Below are 25,892 nucleotides of genomic sequence, written 5' to 3'. Positions count from 1 at the left end.
AGAGCATTTTCCTCCTTGTTTTAGTATGTCCCAATGGGTTAATAAACACAGAGCCAAAAATTCCTTCTGTAAATGGAACAGTGCTAATACAAATGACTACTTTGCTGTCTTAAAACAATGAATAACCAGTTTGCTAAACATTTGTGTCTCACTTTTCTTAAAAAGAAATTATCATCTTATACAACTCTGGATGCAACTGGAAATGTCTGTTGTGATTTCTCAACCTGGGGCAATTCACTTGCAAAAGTTACATCATTGCTGCTAAACCAGCATATCTAGGTAAGAGGATTCAGGCCTCTTAAAGACTGGATAGCTCAGTGGTTTAAGTATCTGGTTACAGAGACAGAGATTGGGAGTCTGATTCCCCACTGTGTCTCCTGTGAGACTCTCTGGTCTCTTCAGCAAGGCTGTGAGACTTGCACTGGACAAGACCGTTTTTAGTTGCAAAGCATTATATTTTTAAAATGATTTTTTCATAAAGGTACCTGTGTTTTGCTGTTTTAAAGTATCATAGGACCTTTAAGAGTTACCAATTTAGTTCAGCATGAACTTTTGTGTGTGGCAATCCAGTCTGTGTTCGAAGTGGTGGACTGCAAAACACCAAATCTCAAGCAGAAATAAATGTGTTGGTCTTAAATGGGCCACAACACTGTTGCATTTTTTAAAATGGAGAATTACAGTTTATTGCTCTTTTTTGCCATTTTTTAGTATTAGTACCCTCATGGGTACTGTATTTTAATCCAGAGGTACAAGCTGGGTACTGTATTCTAATCCAGAAGTACAAGATGGATTCCGAATGGGCAGAGGAACTAGAGACCAAATTGCTAACATGCGCTGGATTATGGAGAAAGCCAGAGAGTTCCAGAAAAACATCTACTTCTGCTTCACTGACTACGCAAAAACCTTTGACTGTGTGGACCACAGCAAACTATGGCAAGTCCTTAAAGAAATGGGAGTGCCTGACCACCTTATCTATCTCCTGAGAAATCTATATGTGGGACAGGAAGCAACAGTTATACCTGGATATGGAACAAGTGATTGGTTCAAAATTGGGAAAGGAGTACGACAAGGCTGTATATTGTCCCCCGGCTTATTTAACTTATACGCAGAATACATCATGCGGAAGGCTGGACTGGAGGAATCCCAAACCGGAATTAAGATTGCCAGAAGAAATATCAACAACCTCCGATATGCAGATGATACCACTCCGATGGCAGAAAGTGAGGAGGAATTAAAGAACCTCTTAATGAGGGTGAAAGAGGAGAGTACAAAAAACGGTCTGAAACTCAACATCAAAAAAACTAAGATCATGGCCACTGGTCCCATCACCTCCTGGCAAATAGAAGGGGAAGATATGGAGGCAGTGACAGATTTTACTTTCTTGGGCTCCATGATCACTGCTGATGGAGACAGCGGCCACGAAATTAAAAGACGCCTGTTTCCTGGGAGGAAAGCGATGACAAACCTCAACAGCATCTTAAAAAGCACAGACATTACCTTGCCAACAAAAGTCCGAATAGTCAAAGCTATGGTTTTTCCTGTCGTGACGTATGGAAGTGAGAGCTGGACCATAAAGAAAGCAGACCGCCGAAGAATTGATGCCTTTGAATTGTGGTGCTGGAGGAGGCTCTTGAGAGTCCCCTGGACTGCAAGGAGAACAAACCTATCAATTCTAAATGAAATCAACCCTGAGTGCTCACTGGAAGGACAGATCCTGAAGCTGAGGCTCCAGTACTTTGGCCATCTCATGAGAACAGAAGACTCCTTGGAAAAGACCTTGATGTTAGGAAAGTGTGACGGCAAGAGGAGAAGGGGACGACAAAGGATGAGATGGCTGGACAGTGTCTGCGAAGCAACCAACATGAAATTGACACAACTACGGGAGGCAGTGGAAGACAGGAGGGCCTGGTGTGCTCTGGTCCATGGGGTCACGAAGAGTCGAATACGACTAAACGACGACCCTCATGGTTGAATCAAATCTCATTAATCCCTGCAACTTCCACATTATGTTTTTAGACATCATGGAGATGGCTCCACTGGAACGTCAAAGGTCCTTTACTGCTTTCTGTATCATCTTAGAACTTTGTACCTTTTTAGTTGGCCGTATAAAGGTGTTTTCGGACTACAATTTCCAGAGCTTCCCACCCAGCAGGGGGGGAATTTGAGTCCAAGATAATTTTCCAAGGTATATTTAAATGACTGCCTTTCCTCACCGTTTTCTGTGGGCAGATACAACTTTCATTCTGCTACTGTAAAACAAGCAAGCAACAACAGCCCACAGACACACCACAAAACAGCACGAACGTCTCTTTCCCGTTAACTGATTACTTCACAAAATAAAAGCAGCAGTAATAAAAGCGCTGTCGGCAGAAAAAAACACAAATTCCGAACTCCGTCCTGAGGTGGACTCTTTCCAGGGCGCCTCTTCCTTTGCTCTCCTGTCTCTGGCCCCTCTCGTCCTTCGCCACCTGCTCAGCGACGTCAACCCCGAACCACCGCAGCGCAAGGCGACCTCACCACCGTTCTTGTTCTGGGCATTCGCCACTTCCGCATGGCGGGTGTCGTTCAGGGCAATGCCTGGGGATCGCGTGACCGTAGCCAATAGGGACCTCCGAGGGGCTTTGACGTCGAGAACGGGCACGAGGCTTGTCCCGTACGGGCTCGAGCCCCCCCCCCGGGTTTGTTTATTCCCAGGGGTTTCTGGGAGTTGTAGGCTTCCTCGCTGGGGAGCTTGCCCGGCAGCGGCAAAGGTGCGGCGGGCACGTGGGCGTACCCAGGTCACGTGGTGCCGGCACATTGGTTGCGGCCGCGGCCCAAGGTTGGTTGCGCGGCGATGGCGGGCGCCGCGGAGCGGAAGAAGCAGGTCCGCTTCGCCCGACTGGAGGACGATGGAGGCGGCGAAGACGGCAGCGAGGACGACGCGGAGAAGAAGGAGCCGGTGGCCGACGGGCCGGCGCCCGGGAGGCAGTCGCTCCGTGGGGCCGCCAGGGTGATTCTCCAGCCGGGGGTCACGGTGGCGGACGGGCGCGGCCGAAGAAGCCCCGCGGTGGCGGCGGGCGCAGGTGGCGGCGGGCGGGAGGCGGCGGCGCTGCGGGCCCTGAAGTGGTGCGTTTCGGCCGCTCTTTGCGCCGCTTTCCTCGGCCTCGTAAGTAGACGAGGGGCGGCCGGGCAGAGAAGCAAGTGTTGCCGGCGTGGGTTGCACGTGTATGTGTGTGTGTGTGTGTGATGTTCGCCTGTCAGTATGCCCGTGGAAGGTCCCGGTGTCTGGCCCGGCCTTTGTTGTTGCTGTTGTTGCTGTGGTCGCATTGCAAGGGCGGGAGGGAGGGATTCTGCCCGCGTTCCGTGCAGCCCCCCCGGGGGCGGGGGGCAAAGCTTCCCTTGGCGAGTCGGTGCCGAGAGAGCCGCCCGGGGCCCGAGGAGTGACGGTCGGCAGGTGCGGAGGATCTGGCCGGCCTTCCCGCTGGTGACGGGAGCGACCCGCGGAAGGCCGGCCTGCCCTGCCTGAAAGCGGTCGAAACTCTCTGCTCCGATCAAGAGGAGGAAAGGCGGCGGGAGGGGGGTCTTCTTGCCGAACCCAAGGGCTTGCCGCCGGCTGGCCTCTCTTCCCCAAACTCGAGTTTAGTAATATTTTTCTAGGGCGGCCGCCAGGTAATTTGCAGTATAAAACACACAGAAATCTTCTATAAATCAAGCTACAGTACAACAGAGGATTAAAATGTAGAGAACAGCTTGTAGTGCACTTCAGGCTTGATTTATAAATGGGTAAGGTCAGAGGGTGGACGGACCTGGGGCCTGTGAGTGGTGTCATCTGATGACTGGGAGGGAAGTGCCATCACCTGCATGTTGAGAATGCTGGGTTGTATTTCTCCCTTATGTGTGGTTCAGGTGGGAACACGGAAGCTCTTAACTTAGCAACAGAATGAGTAAGACGGTGGCGTAGCGTGGGTTGCCGGCACCTGGGGCAAGTATTGCGCCCCCTTATCCATGGATCTGCCACCGCCGCTTTCCACAGCACCCCCTCTTCCTCCCTTCTTCCCCCCAGGTCCTTCCCAGCTACCTCGCACTGAGCTTGGCCATGGTGCAGAGGGTGCCCTGCTGCACCTCCAGTTCCCACTGCCCCATCACTGCTGCCTCTTGCAGCACCTGCACAGCTGCGCTCAGCTCCCACTACTTGGCCCATCAGGAAGATGCTGCCAGCAGCCCAGTGGCGGCCAGGAAGAGGCACAGCAGCGCCTGGACCCCTGGTGCTCCCAGCGCAACCCGCATGGGTCTGGCTGGCCAGGAGGAGCAACCATATCCCCTCCACAGGCCCCTTTGTTGCTTGCCACCACACCAAGACAGCCTTGTTAGGTTGGCCATATGGCGTATCCAGTAATAACGATGCTGTGACTCCAAATACCAGTTCCTGAGTTTTAAAAGAAGCTTCTCTGCCCAAGGCAGCAAAATAGCTTATGCTGCCCTCAGTTTGATGTAATTGTTTTGCTTTTCAGGGTATGGCCATTGCTATCTTAGGGCCTACATTTCAAGACCTGGCTGAAAATGTGAATAAAAATGTCAGTCAGATTTCTTACATCTTCGTGGGACGTTCATTTGGGTACTTTAGCGGTTCTCTACTTGGTGGAATACTCACTGACTGCATGAATGTTCAGCTGCTCTTAGGTAAGTATACAGAAGTGAACCATCATACAGTATTTTGCATCATTGTAATAGGGAGTCCTCATGTGTCCCTAGCTTGATGGGTAATTACTTGCACAAATACTGTAATACTATGGGGTTCTGTGCTTGATCCTCGTATATTAAACTAGCAATACTTCTATTGGTTGATTGGGAGGGGAAATGTGCCAGGGCCTAGACTTAGTTCCCCTCTTTACTTTCCTGCCAAACTTCATATTCAGACATGTGTTCTTTATAAATGGAGATCGGGGGAGCACATATGCCTGTTCCTAGTTTTCTGTGTATTCAGTCATAAATCTTTCCCATGTCATATTCCATTGATTTGAAAAACACACGGGCACATATGTGTTACATACAGCACTGATGTTACCTGTCTGTCATGGGTTTGGAGGGAAAGTTCCATCCTATGGGGAGTGGAAGGCGGGACATCAGGAGGAGGGGCTGTACTGTATAAATATGTGAAGCGTGTGTGGAGATGCTGAGAGACACTGTGAGAGACACTGGGATGTGACGAAGCAGCAGCTGGGAAGAAGAAGCTGTTGTGGGAGTCTGTGTGTCAGACAGGGTACTTCTGTGTGTCAGAGTACCAACCTGATAGGTTCAGGTGTCTGTTGGTTAGCCAGAACTGATAGGTTCAGGGTCTGTGCTTTAAGTTAAGGGTTCTGGGTGAACCAAACTGTATGCTTGTATGAGTGAGAATAAGCCACGTTACTTTATCCTATTCACCTGATTGTTTATTTTTCCCTGTGTGTATTTAAAATAAACCTTATTCTTTTTATTGTTTAAAAATCCATCCCTGGTCTGTGTGACTTCTTACAGGGAATGGTTGGTGGCAGCTTAGTGTAACTGTGTGACATATCCCAGTAGGTCTGGGTTTGTCACATTAATTGGTGTCCAGCGTGTGGGATACGACTGGTCCAGTTGTCCAGCGGTCCAGCAAAGCCTTGGCAAGTGTGCCCAGAGCAAGGGGGGTCTAGTCAGGGACAGTCTGAGGCGCGTAGGTAATCTTCTAGGTGTACCTCACGGGGAGGTGCGCTAGTAGAAGAACGTGCCAACTGGGGAGACTTAGATTAAGGTGCTCTGAGGCAGCCTAGTTTTGGCGGGAAAAAGCTGAGGCAAAACTGCGTAGCAACAGCGAGCTAGCTTGCCAGCTGAGAGGCCCAGCAGAGGGGGGTAGGCTCTGACTCGATACTGTTGCAAGTAGTGCTGAAGAACAGCAGCAATCTCTAGGGCAAGCTGGTTCTGAGGCAAGAAGGAAAAAAGTGGTCATTTTATTTTGAGGCTTGACTTTTTAAAGCAGCCTGTTCTGAGGGGGGATTATGCCCTTGACTCGAAGCCAGGTAGCAGACATGAGTGAAGTGAAAGACCCCCAGATTGACCAAGGTTCTGAGGATGAATTTGGCTCAGTGCAGGGTGACAGCACAGGAGAGCAGAACCCAGAACTTAGAAAATTGCTCATAGTCCAACAGCATGAACTGAGGATGAGGCAATTTGAAGTGGAGGAAAGATTAGAGAGAGAGAGATTGGAAAGAGAAGAAAGATTAGAGAGAGAGAAAATTGCTCTGGAAAAAGAAAGGATGGCGTTTGAATTAAGAAAACTGGAAATGATGAACCAGAACAATAATAATAATAGGGATTCTGAGGGAGGCCAACTGTCTAAGGCTGACCTGAAGAAATTCCCTGTGTACCACAAGGGAGATTGTCCTGAGGTGTTCTTTTCCTTAGTGGAAAGGGCGTTTGTGGACTTCTCAGTGAGGGAAACTGAGAAGATGACCATCATGCGATCTTTAATCAGTGGTAGCCTGGCTGAGGTCTATGCCGAGATGCCTGAGGAACTGATGAAAGATTTTGCAGAGTTTAAAAAACTGGTGTTTGCCAGACATGGGATAAATGCAGAGCAGCTGAGACAAAGATTCAGGTCCCTCACAAAAAACCCAGAACAGACTTTTACCCAAGTAGGGGCCCAATTGGTGAGGCTGCTTGAGAAATGGCTATCGCAGGAGGGAACAGAGACCTATGAGCAGCTTAAAGACTTGATAGCACTGGAACAGTTCTATTCAGTCCTGCATGGGGAATTGAAATTCCAGGTGAGGGAAAGGAAACCGAAAACTGTGGCCGCAGCCGCAGAGATCGCAGATTTTATTTCCCAAATAAGAAAGCCCTTGGGTGAGGGGAAATCTGTGGGTAAACTCAAAGAAACCTACAGCAAGTACTCTCAGGGACCAGGGAAAAGCCAGCAAGGGGGAGGGGCCCATGGTGAAGGGAAGCCCTCAGACATGAAACAAAGACCTCAGATTTTGGAGGGAAAACCAAAACAAGATGAGAGAGAATCAAAATACACCAGAAAATGTTATTTCTGTCAGGGAAAGGGTCATCTAATCTCAGAGTGTCAGAAATTAAAGCAGCTAAAAGGAATGGTGCCTCAGGAGTCTAGTGGAACCAAGCCAAAAGCTGTGTTCTGTGTCCAGAAAGAGCAAGGCTCAGTCTCACTGAGGGAGCCTGTTGCCATGGCTACTCAGTCTGGAACAGCTACCGCTGCTGATCAGGCTGAGGAAAATGGTCCTCTTGTGGAGGTAAAACGCTGCTTGCTGGTGAAAACAGATTCTCAGTTGTTTGAGACAGCAGGGGTGGACGTAGGAATACTTGACCGTCAGTATAGGGGGCTGCGGGACACTTGTTCCCAGGTAACCCTGTGCCATCCAGATATTATTCCTAGGGAGTTTATAATCCCAAATGAGAGCATGAAGGTGGCAGGGATTGAGGGGCAGATAATCTCACTGCCAGTCGCGGAGGTACCTGTCAACTTTCAAGGCTGGAGGGGAGTTTGGAGGCTAGCGATTTCATCGACTCTGCCAGCAGCCGTACTCGTGGGAAATGACCTGGCTGAACATGTGAAACGGGTGCTAGTGATTACACGCTCACAAGCCACCACAGGGACAGTTCAGGGGGGTAATGATGAGCCAGAGACGGAAGCAGAGGGGAGTTCAGAAGCTGTGGTGGAAACCTTAACCACAGACAGCAGATTTGGACAGGAGCAAAAGGCAGACGCCACTCTCCAAAAGTGTTTTGAACAGGTGACTGACGCCCAGCTAACACCTGAAACCCCAGTGAGATTTCTGGAGAAAAAGGGGATTTTATATAGAGAGACCCCGAGGAATATCTCAAAAGGGGGAGATGGGATCAGAAGTCAGCTGGTGGTACCTGAAAAGTATCGCCCCATGATCTTACAAAGGGGTCACTCTGACATGTTTGCTGCACACTTAGGGGTGAAAGGGCCCCTTGATTTGATCAAACAAAATTGGGAGCAGATCACCCAGGATGACCCACAAGACGTTGTGACTTACATAGACACCTTGATGAATGACCTAAAGAAAAAACTAGAGCTGGCAGCAGAAAACCTGCAAGCTCAGAAGGTCAGACAGAAAACATGGTATGACCACAAAGCTAGAGAGAGGCACTTTGACCCAGGGGAGGAAGTGCTTTGGCTTAGGCCCTGCAGAGAGAATAAACTGCAGCTCAAATGGGCAGGACCATATAGGGTCATTTCCAAGATGTCAGACCTGAACTACCTTATAGAGCAGGAGGAGAACCAAGCAAGGAGGGTGGTTCATGTGAATGCCCTAAAACCCTACTACAGAGGGGAACAGAGGGTTTTATTCGCGATAAAAGCAGCTGAGAGTGAGGAAGCGGAATTACCCTTCTGGGAGGGTAGAGGGGAAGTAAAATACAACCCAGAGGAGGTAAAGATCAGTCCTGCACTCACCCAAGACCAGCAGCAAGAACTAAAAATGCTGCTTAGTAAATATCAACAGGTGTTTTCCAACAAGCCGGGGATAGTGAAGGGAGTGATGCATCGGATCCACACAGGGGATGCACCCCCGCAGGCAGTATCCCCATACCGAGTAACGGGACCCTATAGGGACAAGGTGCGGAAGGAGCTGGACGAAATGCTGAGGGAGAACATAATCGTCCCCTCTTCTAGCCCTTGGTCCTCTCCGATAGTCCTTGTGGACAAGCCTGATGGGAGCATTAGGTTTTGTGTCGATTACAGGAAATTAAACCGTGTAACCACTCCTGATGCCTACCCAATGCCCAGGCAAGACAACCTGATTGAAACCATAGGGGGTTGTCGGTTCATCTCATCATTGGACCTGGTAAAGGGATATTGGCAATTAAGAATTGATCCCAGGGATCAAGAAAAGACTGCCTTTTGCAGCCCTTTTGGTCTCTATGAGTTTCGAGTCCTGAGCTTTGGTCTCAGAAATGCACCAGCCACATTCCAAAGGCTGATGGACCAGACCTTGGCAGGGCTCAGTGACTTTACAGTGGCCTACATTGACGACATAGGGATCTTCAGTAATACCTGGGAAGATCACCTGATACACCTGGAGTTAGTGCTGCAGAGGTTAAGTGCAGCAGGGCTAACAGTACAGGCCCGCAAGTGTCAGCTGGGTAGCCCAGAAATAAAATACTTGGGTCACATGGTAGGGGGAGGATACTACTGGGATATGTCACAATATGTCTACTTTTTTCTCTCTAATTTGTATCTACATTTATATTCTGTTACCTCTGAATGTCATTTTATGGCTGAAATCCTCTTGCATGACATTACGCTGTGCAAATAGCATGATAATAATCTGGCTAGTTTATTTAATTTAAATTCCAGTAGAACCCCCGTATCTGCGGGATCGGTATCCAATGATTCACTTATCCACGGTCTGAAAATATTAAAAGAAAAATTCCATATGTACTGTATACTTTTAACATTGGAGTTACCAGAAGTGACCAGTAGAGGGAGTTAGAGACCATGCTATGTGCAGTATTCACTAGTCCCCAACTGTTTTGGGGCCACGGACTGGTTGGGGGCTGCAGGCTCTGTGCGCAGGGAGGGTGGGGGTACCCCTACACTTGTGGGAGGGTGTGTCGGCTTGTGGGCGGGCGTGTTGTGCTTGTGCGCATGCGCGTGAGTGTGCCATGCCCTCTACAAGCGCAATGCCCCTCCGCGAGCACAACGCACCCACCATGCATGCGGGGGCGGAGATCTGTCTCCGCGGCCTAGTTCCAGGGCTGTGGACTGGGGGGTTGGGGACCCCTGCACTAGATAAATGTTTTAATGGTGTTATTACCAGAACTGGCCACAATAGGGAGCCAGAGACCATGCTTTGTATAGTGTTTGCTATTTTGACGAAACTCTGGGAGGCAGTGGAAGACAAGGGCCTGGCGTGCTCTGGTCCATGGGGTCACAAAGAGCCGGACAGGACTTAACAACTAAACAACAACATTATAATAGTGTTTGCTATAATTTGCATTTTTCAGCATCTGTGGGAAGGGGGCCTGGAACCAATTCCCTGCAGATACAAGGATCTTACTGTAATTAAAAGCGTACTATCTCCGCTTTTAAGCAGCACGCTTTGCTTTGCTTGGCTTTGCTTTTCATGTTCTGAGCCTCCTAAGGCTCTCTTTAGGATAAGGGTTTCTTTTATACTTGTATCACAGGTACCTTGTATTCCTTGATTTGATTCTGACCAACAAAGATGACTTGATGGGGGAAGTGGCATTAAGGGGAAGTGTAGGCGAGAGTGACCATGTCCTTCTAGAATTCTTGATTTCAAAGGAAACTAAAGCAGAGTGTTGCCACACACTTCTGGATTTTAAAAAAGCCCATAGTTCCTATGGGCCGAAAAAAAAATCATCATAAATTAACAAAAAGTCAGATCAAAGCCAAATCAGGTTTGCACACGACTTAGGGGGTCCTCTAACGAATCCAAGCATTTAGAACCGTTTTTGACCCTTCTAAGACACTTTTTAAATTGAAAAAAGAAACATCGTTAAGTGAAGCAGGGGACCTAACATCGCATTCGTTATGCGAAGCATGGTCCCAAACTTCGCTAAGCGAAAATCGCCCATAGGAAACATCGTTATACAGTGCATATTATTTTCTAAAAAACCACATCTTTATGCAAATTCATCGCTAAACGAGGCACTCGTTAAGTGAGGCACCACTGTACATTTTAAAAATAGTCTTAGGTAATAATTTTGATTACCTTTATTTATTTGTTTGTTTCTTTGTTACATTTATAGCTTGCTCATCTAGTCGTACCGACTACTCTGGGCGGGTAACAACATATCAAATCTAAATAGAGTTTAAAATCATAAAAACATATTACTAAAAAACACAATGATCCAGATGGGAGAAGGCACACAAAACAAAATCAGACAGTGGATGGAGGAAAGGCTTGCTTGAACAGCCAGGTTTTCAGTTGGCATTTGAAGATGCCCAGGGAAGGGGCCATGCGAATCTCAGGAGGGAGGCTATTCCAAAGACGAGGAGCCACCGCTGAGAAGGCCTGGTTTCATGTTTTTTCCTTCTGGGCCTCCCTCGGTGTTAGGCTCCTCAATCTCACCTCCTGGCTAGATCGGGTGGTACGGGTAGACCTAGGTGGGAGAAGGCGTTCCGTCAGATAACGAGGCCCTAAACCGTTTAGGGCTTTGTACGTAAGTGTTAAGACTTTGAAATCTACGCAGAACTGAACGGGGAACCAGTGCAAGGCGGCCAGAGTGGGAGTAATATGTTGATATTTTACCCTTGTATTTGAACGCTCGTGGAATCTAAGTCCAGTGTGCGCTTTTCTGATTGAGTACTCTGGCTTTTCGGCCTCCTTTCTAGAAATAGCCCTTCCCCTAATCAAAGATACTGAAATATCCCTCTTGAATGGAACCTTATGAGGGGCTGCTACTTTCAGAAGAAATATCTCCCCTCCTCTCATGTGCTTGAAAATGCTTTCTCGAACAAAGTTGTACTCTTTAAAGCAAGGGTGAAGAGCCTTTGGCCATCCAAGATTTGTCAGACTTCACTGCCAGAGACTTTACCCACCTTGGCCAATGGACAGGGTTCTGACCCCTCCTGTGAAATCATTTTAAAATAAGTTGTCTGTTTCCTTTGCCATTATTCATTCTAAACTGCTGAAGCCAGTGCATTTGCCGGTTTGTGACTTCATTTTTTGGAAACTAATAATATATGCCTACATGTGGCTGTTCGGAAGAAAGCCTCGTTCATTCCAGTGGGTCTTACTCTCAAGTAATTGCCTGTAGGATGCTGCAGCCTGTGCATGCTTTTGATGTCAATATGTGACATTAACCAAAACTAAACTTTTTAAAAACTCACTTATTACAAATCAAGCTTGTTTTTTTCCTGGAATGCAAAAAATGAGTTTTGAAATGAAATATGAAAAACTGTGGTTAGTAATTGTATATCTCATTCATTCTTAATTATTCGATTTTATAGGATTATCTATGCTGGGCACGACTATGGGCCTGTATGCTATCCCATGGTGTAAGAAAGCACTTTTGCTAACAGCTATGATGTCTGTCATTGGTTTTTCAATGGGCGTCCTGGATACAGGTAAAAACTCAATACCACCGTTTTCTTGTTGCCGTATTCTGTCATACAGGGTTAGGTTAAACTAGGAATTTGTTGCATTCATTAAATGTAAATTGCCATTGTGTGTTGCTAACATCTCAATGCTACTTACCTTTGATGGTGTGCATGGAGCACAGTGGCCCAGTCAAGTTAGTTCACATGGGTTGAACTCAGAAAAGATTTATGTCCTGTTGGAGGCTAAAGAAGTGGTTGCAAAGGAGAAAGATCAACCAGAATAGAAAAAAATGCCAGCAAGCAACCTGCCCTTCCTTTTATATTTGACTGTCATTTACTCTATATTTCTGTGGTTTTATTTCTTTTATACTGTATGTTCTTTTCTCCCCATAGGTGACCCAAGGCAGTTCACAATAAATTAAAACAATATAGTGCAATTAAGAACACAGTTAAGATGTATTAAAAACCAATTAAACAAATGTGTGCTATGTGTCTTCATTCAGACTTACAGCAACTATAGCAGAGTTTCCGAGATATGTGACATATTTAATTTTTAAAAAAATCAGTGCTGTTAATTTCCATGGCCAAGTGGGGATTTGAACCCAGGTTCTTGAGTCCTAGACTGATGTTCTGTGTGCTACACTAAATCAGCTTTTAAATTAACATTTCAAAAATAACATTAAAACCCAACAATTAAAACACTTAAAATGTACCCACTCAATTCAGTATATGCACTTGCTTCTCTAGATCAGTTAGAAGTCTGCCTTTAAAAAGAGAGTCAAGAAGGGGGGGGCTAACCTGGCTTCCCAGGGGAGGGGGATTCCACAGTGTGGTGACACACTATCAGTGTTTTCCAAAGGTTCAGCAGTCATATTAAGGCTAGTGTATCGTATTTGCCGGCATATAAGATGACTGGGTGTATAAGATGACCCCCCCCAACATTTCCACTCAAAATATAGAGTTTGTTATATACTCACCATATAAGACTACCCCCTCTTCCGCACACCTTCCACACACCAAATAAAAGGTGCTATCCATTGTCACCATTGTACGGCCGCAGCGCGGCCGCAGTGCCTCCGGCCCGCCCCTGCATCTTCCTGTGACCGGCACTAGTGCGCAAGTGCGCATGTGTGAACTCTGTGTAGACAAGGGGTGGGCTGGAGCGGCGCTGCTTCCCGCCGAGCAGAATGGGCCCGTCACATAGAAAAGGCTGTCACCCCGTCTTGCTGCTGATGTTCACTGTGGCCGCACTCGATACCGCGCGATACTGGACGGTATGTAGAATGAGGTGGGCAGGCATCAGGAGGCTACTGTGGGCAGCTATGTCTATCCCAACTGAAGTGCACCCAATGTATAAGACGCCCCCCCCACTTGGAGGTATGTTTTTCAGGGCAAAAAAGTAGTCTTATATGCCTGCAAATACAGTATTTTTGAGGAACCGTTCGTCATAACAAAATTTAATTTATTTGTTTTTTTTTTTACTCTACAGGTGGCAATGTTCTTGCTTTGGACACATGGGGGTCAGAAGCTGGTCCGCATATGCAGGCGTTACATTTCAGTTTTGCCCTGGGTGCTGTTGTGGCTCCCATCCTGGCCAAATTGGCCCTGGGTGGGAGAGTTACTGGTCCCCAGGCTCATCCAAGTGGCGGTGATGACAACCAGTCTTCTGTGAATTCTCTTTCTTCTCCTCCATCATCTTTGAAGCTACATCTGACCTTAAACTTTGTATGGTCTTACGTTGTTATAGGCACCTATCTCTTGCTTGTTGCAGTGTTTTTCTTTATTTTGTATTTGAAGAGCAGTGCTGTTCGAGACAGAGTGAAGCTTTCCACAAAAACATTCAAGACTGCCAAATATCACAAGGCCCTCATACTACTACTCTCATTCTTCTTTTTGTGCTATGTTGGAGCAGAAGTGACCTATGGCTCTTACATTTTTACTTATGCAAAAACCTATGTTGCTATGACAGAGAATGAAGCAGCAGGGTTGAATACTGTTTTTTGGGGAACATTTGCAACTTGTAGAGGACTGGCTATCTGTTTTGCAGCCTGTTCGTATCCTGGAACTATGATCCTTCTGAGCGTCATATGCTCCACTGTGTCATCTTTGTTCCTTGCACTGTTCAGTAAACATCCTGTCTCTTTGTGGCTTGGCTCCGCAGTGTATGGAGCATCAATGGCTACTATCTTCCCCAGTGGTATTTCTTGGATTGAACAGTATACTACTATCCAAGGGAAATCTGCAGCACTCTTTGTAATGGGTGCAGCTCTCGGGGAAATGTGTATCCCAGCAGTGGTTGGTTTACTTCAGGGATACTATCCAGCCCTCCCTGTGCTAATGTACAGTGCTTTGGGAGCAGCCTCCATGACTGCAGTGCTGTTCCCTGTGCTGTATAAATTAGCAACATCCCCTTGTGATGCTAAGCGGAAGGATGTTGGAGATAGTGAACTTCAGGAAGCCTTGTTGTCCAACTCTCATGTTGAGGAAGACGATGAGGGTGATAATGAGGATGGCAGGGAATGGAATGATGTAGACTTTGAAGTCATTGAGATGAATGATACTCTGCAGAACTCGGTAATTGAAACATCTAAGAAGATCCAAGGGCAATCTGTACTTACCACCTCCAGTCCACATGCTTCAGAAAATGTATCATGTAATTCTCCTGTGCTTGCTAGCGTATCTCCAAGAGGCAAAAGCTCAAGTAAAAATGACTAAAGCTGGTTTATTTTACAACAAGAAGACATTTAGCAAGAAGTAAAGGTATATGACATTTCAGTGGTATTGAGAAACTCAGTAATTCCAGTTTCTGTGTGAAATTACGTGGGAATGGGAGGAATAGTTCAGTGAGCCCCCTTGGATGAATATGATGGTGGTGGGAAATGGGAGCAAAGGTGAACATTTCCTAATATTCCTAAGTATAATAGCTCTTCAAAAAGGTATGAAGCTTCACTCTTTAAGTTGCTTAGACAAATACAGAGCCTGACACTGAAGAGATTAATGTAATGAAATCATTTTAGGCTTCTTAATTCTTTACCAAGGTAATAGTTTACATTTGTTTTTAAACCAAGATATGACAGATGTTCAAACTGTAGTCTGTGATTTCAAATGAATTATTGAGAGCACTGTGGATGATCCCTTCCTTTTTTTAGTTTCCATCTGTATTCCTACAACCCTGAGTTGCAACATTACCTTAATGTAGCTGTATAGACCACATTTCCCCTGCTACACTACAACTTCATCTTTTCAAAGTATCTCTGAAAAACAAGAGTGGTGTCAGTATAAAACTGTTTTCCCACTATATTATCTGCATCAGTGATGTTGCTTATAATCACTAGTATCTGTGTACTACAGTTGCAAAGGTTTCCTTTGATGCTCTTTTTATTGGCAGCTTTTCTAGAAGTAGGATGAACCTGGATATAGCAGTTCTTTTTCAAGTGTAGGTACAGACTATCCTTTCCTAACAAAATGTTAGGGTATAATGGCTGAAATCCTGTTGTGTGTGTAACAGTGATGATGTCAGCAGCAGCAGGAAATCACTATTTAAAGGCTTCCATTTGAAATTTCAGAATGTACCCAATTTCATCATATACGAGTTGTGCGAACCCAATAATCATTAATCAGTAGCAACTTGCCTTTAATTGGCAGCAGTTTGCTGCTGCTTACATAATCTTTCTTGCACACATAGAGCTGTGCAACAGGATTTCAACCAGCATCATGTGGCAACAGTTTGCTAAACTGTAATAGAATAGGAATGTTCTAATTTTAATTGCTGTTGAAAAATATTCCTGTTCACCAACAGGAATTCTGTAGGGCCTTTCCTTCACACTGTTATGCCAGACAGTGGAGCTTCTCTTTCTGGAGTATGAATCTTTTATTTTTCACAACCACAGGCATGCTCTACAGAAGAGTATGCCTGCTGCATGGCAAGATGCAAACGGGAAAGCTAAAATTATGGCACCTTATACTTTGACGACCAATGTTGTGATCGATGACTCCACAAATTTTATTTTTGTATTTTGGAAAAAGACTATTTTTTTTTTCAAATGAACACTTTTCGTATGTAGTTGACTGCATTATTCCACATTTATAAAGAAAGAAAAGTATGATTTTAAAATTTGCTTGGGAGCACTGTGTGCAAAGAGAAGGAAGGACAAACAATAAAAGCAAGAGTTGTGATTTTGCAGATTTAATGGGTGTCACTGAGTGAAGCTGTTGAGATTTAAGATTGGTCTTCAGCAGGATCAGCAGATGAATTTTAATGCCACATTGCTGGCAGTGGCATGTGTGTAGAGGAAGGCTGTAGCTGCAGTCCACTGCAGAGTGCAATATGCTTTGAATAGTGACTCCCTGCCTTGCGAGTGTATTTCGTTCTTACCTTTCATTCTCTCCCACATTTTCAGGTATGGGATTGTGATATATAATGGAAGAGAACTGTCTCTGCACAGATGTGTTTTGTTGTTACTGCAGTGGTACTGTTTGTTAAGTGACCTTAGATACAACTGGCAATACACTATTGTATCTGATATATTTATGTTGGGACATTAGAGGAAATCTAGACTGGAACTTAAAAACTGGGAAATTATAACACTTCTTTGCCTCTGGATAAGTTTGAAAATAAAACTACCTCACAGGGAAATTCTGTGGTGAAGTATTTTAATACTAAGAGCTGATGGAAGGAAAATATGTATTTTTAAAAGAAGCATTAAACTGTAAGTTGTTTTGATTGTTTTGTATACTTCTGGAATTTAAAGTTACACATTTCACTAATTTTAAAACTAGACTTAGTGATATCTACATGAATTGAGAACGTTAGTGCATTTAGATTGAATTTATTTGATTTTACTACAGTCTACAGAGATAGATTTAATTTTGGATGTAAACAGGGAACAAGATCCAAAATGCTACATGGGACATCTGAAAGGGCTTGTATATGCCTCCTGTAAAATTCCCCTCCTTTGATCACCCTCTGTCCTCCCATGTTACAAATCCTCTGTTTTGAAAAAAGGTTCTTTGGAACAAGAAGCAGGTATTCTAATTTTGGCATGTGGGACAAATATTGTTAGTTGGATTTCATTGTATTTTCAACAGTGAAATCTAAGAGTGTGATTAAAAACATGGTTGCCAACTGAAAAATAATGTTAAGGAAGAATTAAATACTGGTTTTATATAAACCTCATAGTAAAGCATAACTACAGACACTGGTGCAAAGCTGTACACTCAGTAATTTCTGGATAAATCCTATCCCCCCAATAGTGCATATACTGTACACAGTGAGTATACGAGGAGTACTTGTATAAGTTTGTAATCAACAGTATGAGGCTGGCATTATGAAATAAACGGTATACTTTTTTTGACTATCCACCTTTTGAAAAGCTGTTCTAATTCTCATATCATATTTGCCTTGTTAGTTATTATTTATGATTAAATTTTACCACCTTGCTATGTCCACTGGTGGAATGATTTTGTAATGCAGCTAGGAGTTTGTGTTTGCAGGGAAATTGAGAATTGTGAAATTCTTGAATAAAACACCTCTTAGAGCCATGATCATCATTGTTTAGAACATGAAGTAATCAAGTATATGGGCAAACATTGATTGTATTTACATAGTGTTTCTGTGTAACATTTACAGTTCCAAATTCCAGAATGAATGCTTTTGTCTAAAATGTTCCTTTTGGCCTCTTATCATTTGGAGGATTGTGATAATTATGTTGTATTAATAATCTAGTTGCTCTACTATTAAATAGTACACAGTCATGTTTCAGCATTTAGGGCATTTGGCTTAGGGCTGTACTTAATTATAAGTGGAATTACCTTTGATGTAACAGAAGGCGTATTCCAGAGGGCCAATTTTGTTTGCTGAAAAGGATTAAGTGGATCACACATCACAATTATTCATAACAATGTTGGAAACGTAACTAGTTGGTTTTTGTTTATCAAATAACAAACATGCACGTTAGGATGGATAAAGAGAATGGTGTAAAATGTGAAAAAAGGGGTGGGTTTGTAAAAGCCTCTAAAATGCATCTGAGAGGTATCTTTAAACAGTAACTAGAAAATATTACTAATTATAAGTAACACTTTTCAAATGTAACTATTATACCAGTTAGAAAGTAATTAGTTACAGTTAACTACATTGCTTTCAGCATTACTTCTGAATTCTGAACTGAGCAAACAACTGAAGGACAAGCTTAGAAATTAAAGGGAACAATAGATAAAGAGCCACCATATATACTGTATATGATTAGGGGTGTGGGGATGCAGTCAAATTTGATTTGTATCCAAATATTTGCTGTACAAATAAGGATCAGTGTACTCCAAGTTGATTTGGAGGTGGCCTGAATGAATTTGTTTTTGGATTGGTGCAGGTATCTTATCTGGAAGCTTGCAGACGAAAATACTGCAGGTGGACAGGGCAGGGCAGTACCAGCAGCTCTGGGAAGGTGGTGAATCTTTAGTTTGTAGACTTCTTTCCTTCTGTCTCTGCCCAGGAATAGTGCTCAGGGAAAAATCTGTGTCAAAGATGTTTATTTATTTATTTATTGTATTTATATCCTGCCTATCTGGTCAAATGACCACTATAGGCGGCTTCCATTAGTGTCCACCATTAGTAGTCTGGCTAGTTCAAGGCACCCACTTGTTGCTTAGCTCAAATTAGAGTGCTGTGCAACCCCCCCCCCCGGAACATATACAAGTACACACAAGAAAAATAAATGGTTTTGAAAACTGAAAGCCAGAAACGGACAGTTGGTGAAAAACCCAAAATGTAGAAAATGGCCATGTGAAGGGGGTCATTGGTTCTACTTTGACATAGCCTATCAAACCCTGTACAAAGCTTTAAATTCTCTTTCTCAGTCCTTCAGTATCATGAAGATTTTGTGTAACTGCTGGAAAGAAAGAAATAGAAAAAAAATTGTCATGCCTGTACATGAAACTAATGCTTGGCTGGGTGGATGGGCAATTTTTTTAAAAGAGTTACGTACTACAACTGATCAGAGCCCAGCCCAGGACTCAGTGAGGGAAGTTTCCAGGACAGGTTCTGCATTTTACTGGAACTCTAGCTGTCAATCTCTTCTATTTGGTGCTTGCTTCTTTTGCTACATTAACTGGTGGCAAGCCTTTTTGTTCAAATTTCAGCATTTTTAACCCCCCAAAAGACCAGTGATTTGTACAAATGATGTCTTAACTGGATGGAACGGAGGCTTCCTGAACTTCTGTAATCTAGACATACTGTACAGTATCCTGATTCAACTGGTTCCACTTTCTTTGAGCCCCCTTTCCCCCTAAAGCTGATGCAGATCCCTAGATAACTTAATATACAAGTTGTACTGTATTCCTTTGCTTTGTACAGAAATTATTTGATCTTGTACCTTTTATTTTAACGGGTTTGAAGCCGGTCTTTCCCTGCCACAAACCTCCCTCTTAGAGCTTTATATCTGTATTCTGCAGGAATGTAGAAATGTAAGGAATGCTTCGTTGCTCACTTATAGTTCCCAATTTTTTTATTAAAGCCATACTGTTTTATGAATCCAGCTGTCCCTTGCAGTGATTCTGCCTGTCTTATGCCCCCTCCCCCGGTCATTTCTACAAATTTCCAGCAAGCCACTGTGATACCAGAAAAATGGTTGCTTTTTTTGCCACTGGTTAAGGAACTGACACTTGTATGTATCCCTTGTGGCACGACTGGTATGTGATGAGGAATGCAAGCCATAACTCTTTTAAGAAATGGCAACTCACTGCTGTGGTTATGCCATTTTGATTTAATGCAAACATATGTAAGTAATAGGATTATAAGTATTCCAGGAATGAACAGAAAATTGGCTGCTGATTCCAAATGCTTCTTCTGTTCTTCACAGCAAAGAAAGCTCAAAAGGCATCCAATACATAATATGAAACAATGGGTAGGGTGCTACACAAACAGAGATCCTTGGTGGAGGAAGAAGGGAACTTAAATTATGGCTTTTGGATCTTGGGTCATTAACAGTTTAGCAATACAAACAGCTGCCTTATTGTGAAATTAGACCACTGGTTCATTTAGTCCAGTCTTGTCAAAATTGAGTGGAAATGACTCTAGAGTTTTAGACAGGATTCTTTCCTAGCCCTGTTGGAATATGCTAGAAATAAAACCTGGGAGGGTTTTTTTTCCTGCAAAATACTAAGCTATGATCCTTCCACAAATGTACTTGCTTTTTCTGAGGAATATTAAATTACCAGCCCTTAAGGTAAGATACATAGTTTTATGTATATCTAATAATTATTTTAGAATGGACAAATTTGCTAAATTACTCCTAAAGATATTTCCTTTTGAACTCATTCCAAGAAACGAGAAGCTAACAGGCAAAGTCTGTTTAAAACCAGATTGTGAAATCCAGCCTGCTCCCCTCATTTTTACTTCATGATTGCCAGATCAGTAAGATGTAATTCCAGAAAAGCAACAATTCCTCCTGATAGGTTCGAAATTAGGGATATGGAAAAATATGTTTCTCGGGATAATACTGCACGTCAACTCCCATAATTTCTTTTTCACTGTCTAGGGCTTTTAAGAATCCAGCAGTAACTTTCCCCTGTAGCCTAAACTGCAGTCCCAACAGTAATTTGGTTGTTGTAGGTTTTTTTGGCTGTTTGGCCGTGTTCTGGAAACACGCAAAACTACAACAACCATCGGATCCCGGCCATGAAAGCCTTTGAGAATACAGTAATTTGTATCAAAGGCTTACACGGCCGAGATTTGATGGTGTTGTGGGTTTTTTCGGGTTCTTTGGCGTGTTCTGAGGGTGGTTCTTCCTAACGTTTCGCCAGTCTCTGTGGCCAGGATCTTCAGAAGATAAGGAGTCAGAACTCTGACAGCCCAAAAAATCTAAAACAACCAATACAGTACTTTGTTTATTTAGATCTCCGTTCCCCTCCCTATCCAGTCTTCCTATTCTGGTCATTTTCCTGCAAATCAATATGCAATCCTACTTTCTCCTGTACAAAGTATGTACAGTTAAAAGAGAGATAAATTCAGATAGCGTAATCTTTCAGTAAAAATCTTGGATAACTAAACAGAGTAAGATAGAAGTTCCATTACAAAGTTTTTGAAACAGGAGTGCTATGTAATGAAAGGGCACTAATCTTTAAAGAGCAATTTTTAAAAGAATTCTTTTAGGCAGAATTGTTAAAAATAAATGCAATTACAAGAACTTAAAAAATGCACATACATTTATTTGATTTTGTTCAGTTTTACTATGATATCCATTAATTTTTAAAACAAAATGATTTTTGATTTAAAAAATGAATTGTGACAACATAATTCCTTTTTATTTTATACAGTTATACAAATATTCTAAATACACATTTTGTCAAGATGATGGCAAATAAATTTTAACTGTACAGTACATAATGAAATATTAAGCATATTTAGAAGCAATAAAATGTCTATACAAAAGCAAAAATGGAATAAAATTTCTTATTTAAAATATTGCAACAGTCCCACAGTTTTGTAACAAAAATGTCTTTGCACAGTTCCTCACAATGCCTCAGTAATAGCTAAAGCAAGACAGTGGTTTTTAGAAAATGCTTCAAAAATGCTACACTTACTACTGTTTGCACAGTCTGGTCAAAACAACAAATCTACTTGGAATCAAGCAAAACTGAAGAGGAAATACCCCAACCAACTTTAAAATTGTCAGTATAAAATTCATTGCACATTATTTTACTCAGTTATTTGAAAAGTAAAAAAAGTGTATTTACAAAATATTCTGCAATCAAAATTATAAAGTTGATGAGATATCTGTAAGTAACACACATTGATACTGACAGTTCAAGAAAACACAATGCCATATCCTCAAAGGGTTTCAGTACTTCCTCAGAGGTCCATTGGGAAATAAATTTTTAGTTTTGAAATGGATTTTTAACAAAATGCTAACACACAGTTATTCCAATATCAAAATTGTAAAACAATATAGTAAAAAGGCAGAAAAATGGATAACATTGACATCTTAAAAAGAATGGTTAACAAATAAACACATGTATTTTTAATTTACTTAGGACAAACATTCATTATTTTAGAACAAGTCAGCAGTTAATGAAAATCCTGGACAAGATGAAACTGAAGGACCATGCATGATAGGATTGGAGTGGTAAACATGGAGAAAATAGCACCTGGAATCCTGCAACACATGCAGTCTAAAACTGATCAAGTAGTTGACGAAGATATGGTGCCTTGGACAGTTCTCTGCTCACTCTGGAGACCTTGAAAAGTACCGGACAGTTCAATGAAACACATGGTATTTGATGGTCCAAGCAACCTGTACAGTTCTTGCATATCTAGGGTGGATAAAACAGATTATACATTTCACTGGAAAATATGTGTAAGTCAATCCTGACTAAAATTGACTCTATATACATTTATTTGGTAGCAAGAAACACTGAACAAAGTGAAATTTATTTACAAATAAATAAGCACAGGATCTACTTTAATAATGAAGGCATTCTTTTGTTACTGGGGAAAAGCTTCAGTTATATGCAATTACGGCTTTTTGCTTAACACAAGGCACTTCTGCTCATGTTAGGCCAGGGCACCAGATTTTCCTCAAGCATTCCTACTCATTTCAATCCATGTACTTTGTGAAAAACTGCTCCTGCAATTTAAGGACCCCTCTGGAATGGAATGGAATAAAGCAGCTAGGGCTACAACAAGTGGATCTGACCAGCAAAGTTTGGGCCCTTCAAGTTGTGCAAGTGGAAGAGCAGAGTGAAGTGTGCTGGTTATATACTCTGCCCCATAGCATTCAAAGCACTATCTGGGTGGTTTACAACTTACTTATGCCAGTTACACACTGTCCACCCCCATCAAGCTGGGTACTCAATTTACCAACCTTGGAAGGATGCAAGGCTGAGTGAACCTCGGCTTCATAACCATTCCTCAATGTTTAATTCAGGACTCCATGGAGGTTGCTAGAACATACTCCTCCTTCCACGAGGAGACAAACATGTAGGGGAGCAGGTCCTTTAGCTTGCAAGCCAGGGCCACCACTTCAGGCTGGAAAAAATGCTGTTCTCCATCAACAGAGTCCCCTGGTTAACCTAAACTGTCCCCTCATGCCCTCCATCATGCCAACAAACTCTTGGTATACCGGGGTCACCTTGCTAAGGATAGCTGTCTCCCCACTAGGGATTTGCACTCTCAAATCATCAGAGGACATAGACCACATGGCCCATAATGTCACATTTTTCACTGCCTAGGGGTGCAGCCACACCAATGGAAATCTCTAGTACCAAATCATGGAATGTGCTTCATTGCTCCAGCACTCTTTTAAGCACATAGAAAGTGGAGAGTCATCAAGCTGCCACATTGTGGATTAGGTGGTGCAGTGACAATTCCAAATTTTCTTGCCTCTGTTGCAACAGCTCATTGCCCTGGAAACTGTGATGAAAATGCCCTGCCACCTTTCAGGCCTACTCAATTATATTAAGTATGCACGTGTCTTCCATACCCTGCAAAGCACCCTGAACTACTAGGTTGAGAGTGAGCGCCACACATTAAACCCCTTTCATCTTCCCAGCCTGAAGTGCTGCCACACTGTTTGCAGCCTTGTCTCTGACAAACAGACCTAACCTTTCTATAGTTAGATTCCACTGCAGCAGCATATCCTTCAGAGCCTTTTGAATGTTGTGAGCTGTGTGGTCACCCTTCATCACAGCCATATTCAACAGGGCCCGCCTATATCCTGCCCATGAATGTTGCCCTATCTAAGATGCCTCCCCACCAGGATCTTGTCAGGGGGAGATAAGCATTTTTTTGCACCCTGGCTACTCCAGATGTCACTTGTAAAATGTACCACTTGTGCCCAAGCCAGATGCTGCTGTACCATGTGCCTGAAACCCCAATATAAATCTGGCACGGCTAAGGGTTGTTAAGAATGGCAATTGGTAGCATGGTGCCAGTTCTGCCACAAACCTATGGAAACCGGTGTTTTCCACCAGAGAGAATGGCTGGTCATTGAGGGCTATCATCTTCCCTAGGTTATGTTTTACGATAGCCGAAGGCCTTTTTCTGCAAAGTTCCTCCAGGGTAACTTATTATTGAGATGGTCTGGCTTTTGCTCCCTTCCATGTCCTACTTTTGCCTATCTTCCTCCCTACTTCCCTGGGCTGATATGATGCCTCTTATCCTTCATAATGAGAAAGCCACTTCACCCCTTTTTATTGACTAGCAGCAATGCCTTGTGCTGACTCTTCAGGTGGCTGAGCACACTAATGTTGGAGAGGTGGCCCAAGCCCTGCCCACACTTGAGCACCTCCTTGCAGTGCATGCACTCAGCGATGCAAGTATTTGCTGAATACTGTGGAAAATGATTCCAGATTATTGACTTCTTGGGAGCTCCGGTTTTTGACTATGTTCCTTAAGAGGGATTGCTAACTTGTCATCACTACTAGTTCCAGCAACTGGTGGGGCAGCTGGAGGAACAGGGGTGATTTCAGGTTCACATGTTTCTGAAATAGTGCCCACCTACAGTGGGGTCTCGACTTACGAACAGCTCGACATACGAACGTTTCGACTTACGAACCGCTCTCATAGGAATATATGGACTCGACTTAAGAACTTAGAGTCGAGTTACGAACTCTTTTTTTTCCTTTTTTTTTAAAGCCAAGTCATCTTAGGTTAAAAGGAAAAAAGAAAAAATATCCCCCTCTAGTGGCAGAAGGCAGAATAGCAGCTTCCCATTAGTTTCTATGGACGAAAAGAGCAGATACGGATTAAATGGTTTTCAATGCATTCCTATGGAAAATGCAGATTCAACTTAAGAACCTTTCGACCTGAGAACTGCCTTCCAATACGGATTAAGTTCTTAAGTCGAGACCCCACTGTATTTCTCCTCTTCTCCTACATCAGATGTGTATGTGTTTGAAGAGGAGTTCCCATCAACCACAAGGTTGCTTTGTACAGGAGAGATTTGCTGGAAATGGGGTAAACCCTTTCTTGAATATGATGGAGCTGCATAGTATGGGTATGGTGCTCTTCATAAATTCCTTTCCCAACCACAAAACCAGCAGCACTGCTGCTACCCAAGCTGACAGTGTCAGTCTGAGTGGGGATGCCATCCTTGTCCTTCTCTGGCACATCAGCTCTTTGGGAGAAAAGTGCCTTGTTCATCAACTTTTCTGGCCCCTTACTGCACAAAGATGTCACTGAAACATGTCTCAGGTTCACTCCTATCTGTCCCACCTTGAACCAGAGACTTTTCTGCCACCTGAGGGGAGACACACACTGAATGTATGGCTGCCTGCTGCTGTTGCACAGAGTCAGTGCTGAACAATGCAGCTGGGTGACAGTGTTTGTATGGGGAGGGCTCACAATAGCAATTGTAGGCTTTCTCACCCACTCTTCTTAGTACAAGCTGCTGCAGTGGGTGCAGGCAGCATTCTTGCAGCCCTCCCCAAATGCCTATTTCTTTTACCACACCCACATTCCATACTGCCTGCAGATTCTACCCAAAGAACAGTAGCTGATTCTGCTACAGCAGAACACAAACCCTTCTGATGAAAATCACACAAATAGACACAAAATCTATTAACTTAATAGATTCTGTCTCGATATAACAAAATCCTATTCGCTTGCCTGATATAGCCCAAAGGGGCCTAAACCTAATATAATATTTCCCTCTTGATGTATAATGTATTGTTCATATTGGTTTAATAATCTACTAATCCTAAATCTTATTCCTAACTGCATTAAGTAAACAATATCTGAAATATAGGAAATGTTAATGTTAATTGAAGATCTGGAGGACACAGAGGTAATTGCTGCAGTGCAAGCTTGCACCAGGGTATATCCTAAGAGCAAATTCCTAGGAGATTTATA

General features: G+C 43.5%; 2 protein-coding genes across 3 annotated transcripts in view; one reads left to right on the top strand and one right to left on the bottom strand.

Annotated features, from left to right (window-relative positions):
* The first annotated feature begins 2,728 nt into the window (after positions 1–2,728).
* Positions 2,729–19,574, top strand: SLC60A2 (solute carrier family 60 member 2). The gene is made up of 4 exons (XM_072997752.2): positions 2,729–3,145; positions 4,491–4,659; positions 11,960–12,076; positions 13,539–19,574. The coding sequence occupies exons 1-4, from the start codon at positions 2,834–2,836 to the stop codon at positions 14,762–14,764; spliced, it is 1,824 nt and encodes a 607-aa protein (XP_072853853.2). The 5' UTR covers positions 2,729–2,833; the 3' UTR covers positions 14,765–19,574.
* Positions 19,575–21,229: 1,655 nt separating this feature from the next.
* Positions 21,230–25,892, bottom strand: part of REV3L (REV3 like, DNA directed polymerase zeta catalytic subunit) — a 112,590-nt gene continuing 107,927 nt past the window's right edge. For both annotated transcript variants that reach the window (XM_020805332.3, XM_072997740.2), the window contains one exon: positions 21,230–22,354. In XM_020805332.3, the coding sequence (XP_020660991.3) occupies positions 22,214–22,354 (141 nt within the window). In that variant the 3' untranslated portion in view covers positions 21,230–22,213. The remainder of the gene's footprint in view (positions 22,355–25,892) is intronic.

Source organism: Pogona vitticeps, chromosome 1 (assembly GCF_051106095.1).
Source record: "Pogona vitticeps strain Pit_001003342236 chromosome 1, PviZW2.1, whole genome shotgun sequence".
NCBI classification, from domain to species: domain Eukaryota; kingdom Metazoa; phylum Chordata; class Lepidosauria; order Squamata; family Agamidae; genus Pogona; species Pogona vitticeps.
The sequence above is the reverse complement of the archived record's forward strand: the minus strand, read 5'-3'. Positions and strand labels throughout refer to the sequence as shown.

Bases quoted from the DNA above. Each gene is read 5' to 3' on its own strand.
- SLC60A2 (XM_072997752.2), top strand. From the start codon at position 2,834: ATGGCGGGCGCCGCGGAGCGGAAGAAGCAGGTCCGCTTCGCCCGACTG. The intron at 3,146-4,490 runs GTAAGTAGACGA...TTTGCTTTTCAG, and splicing joins GCGCCGCTTTCCTCGGCCTC to GGTATGGCCATTGCTATCTT. The intron at 12,077-13,538 runs GTAAAAACTCAA...TTTACTCTACAG, and splicing joins AATGGGCGTCCTGGATACAG to GTGGCAATGTTCTTGCTTTG.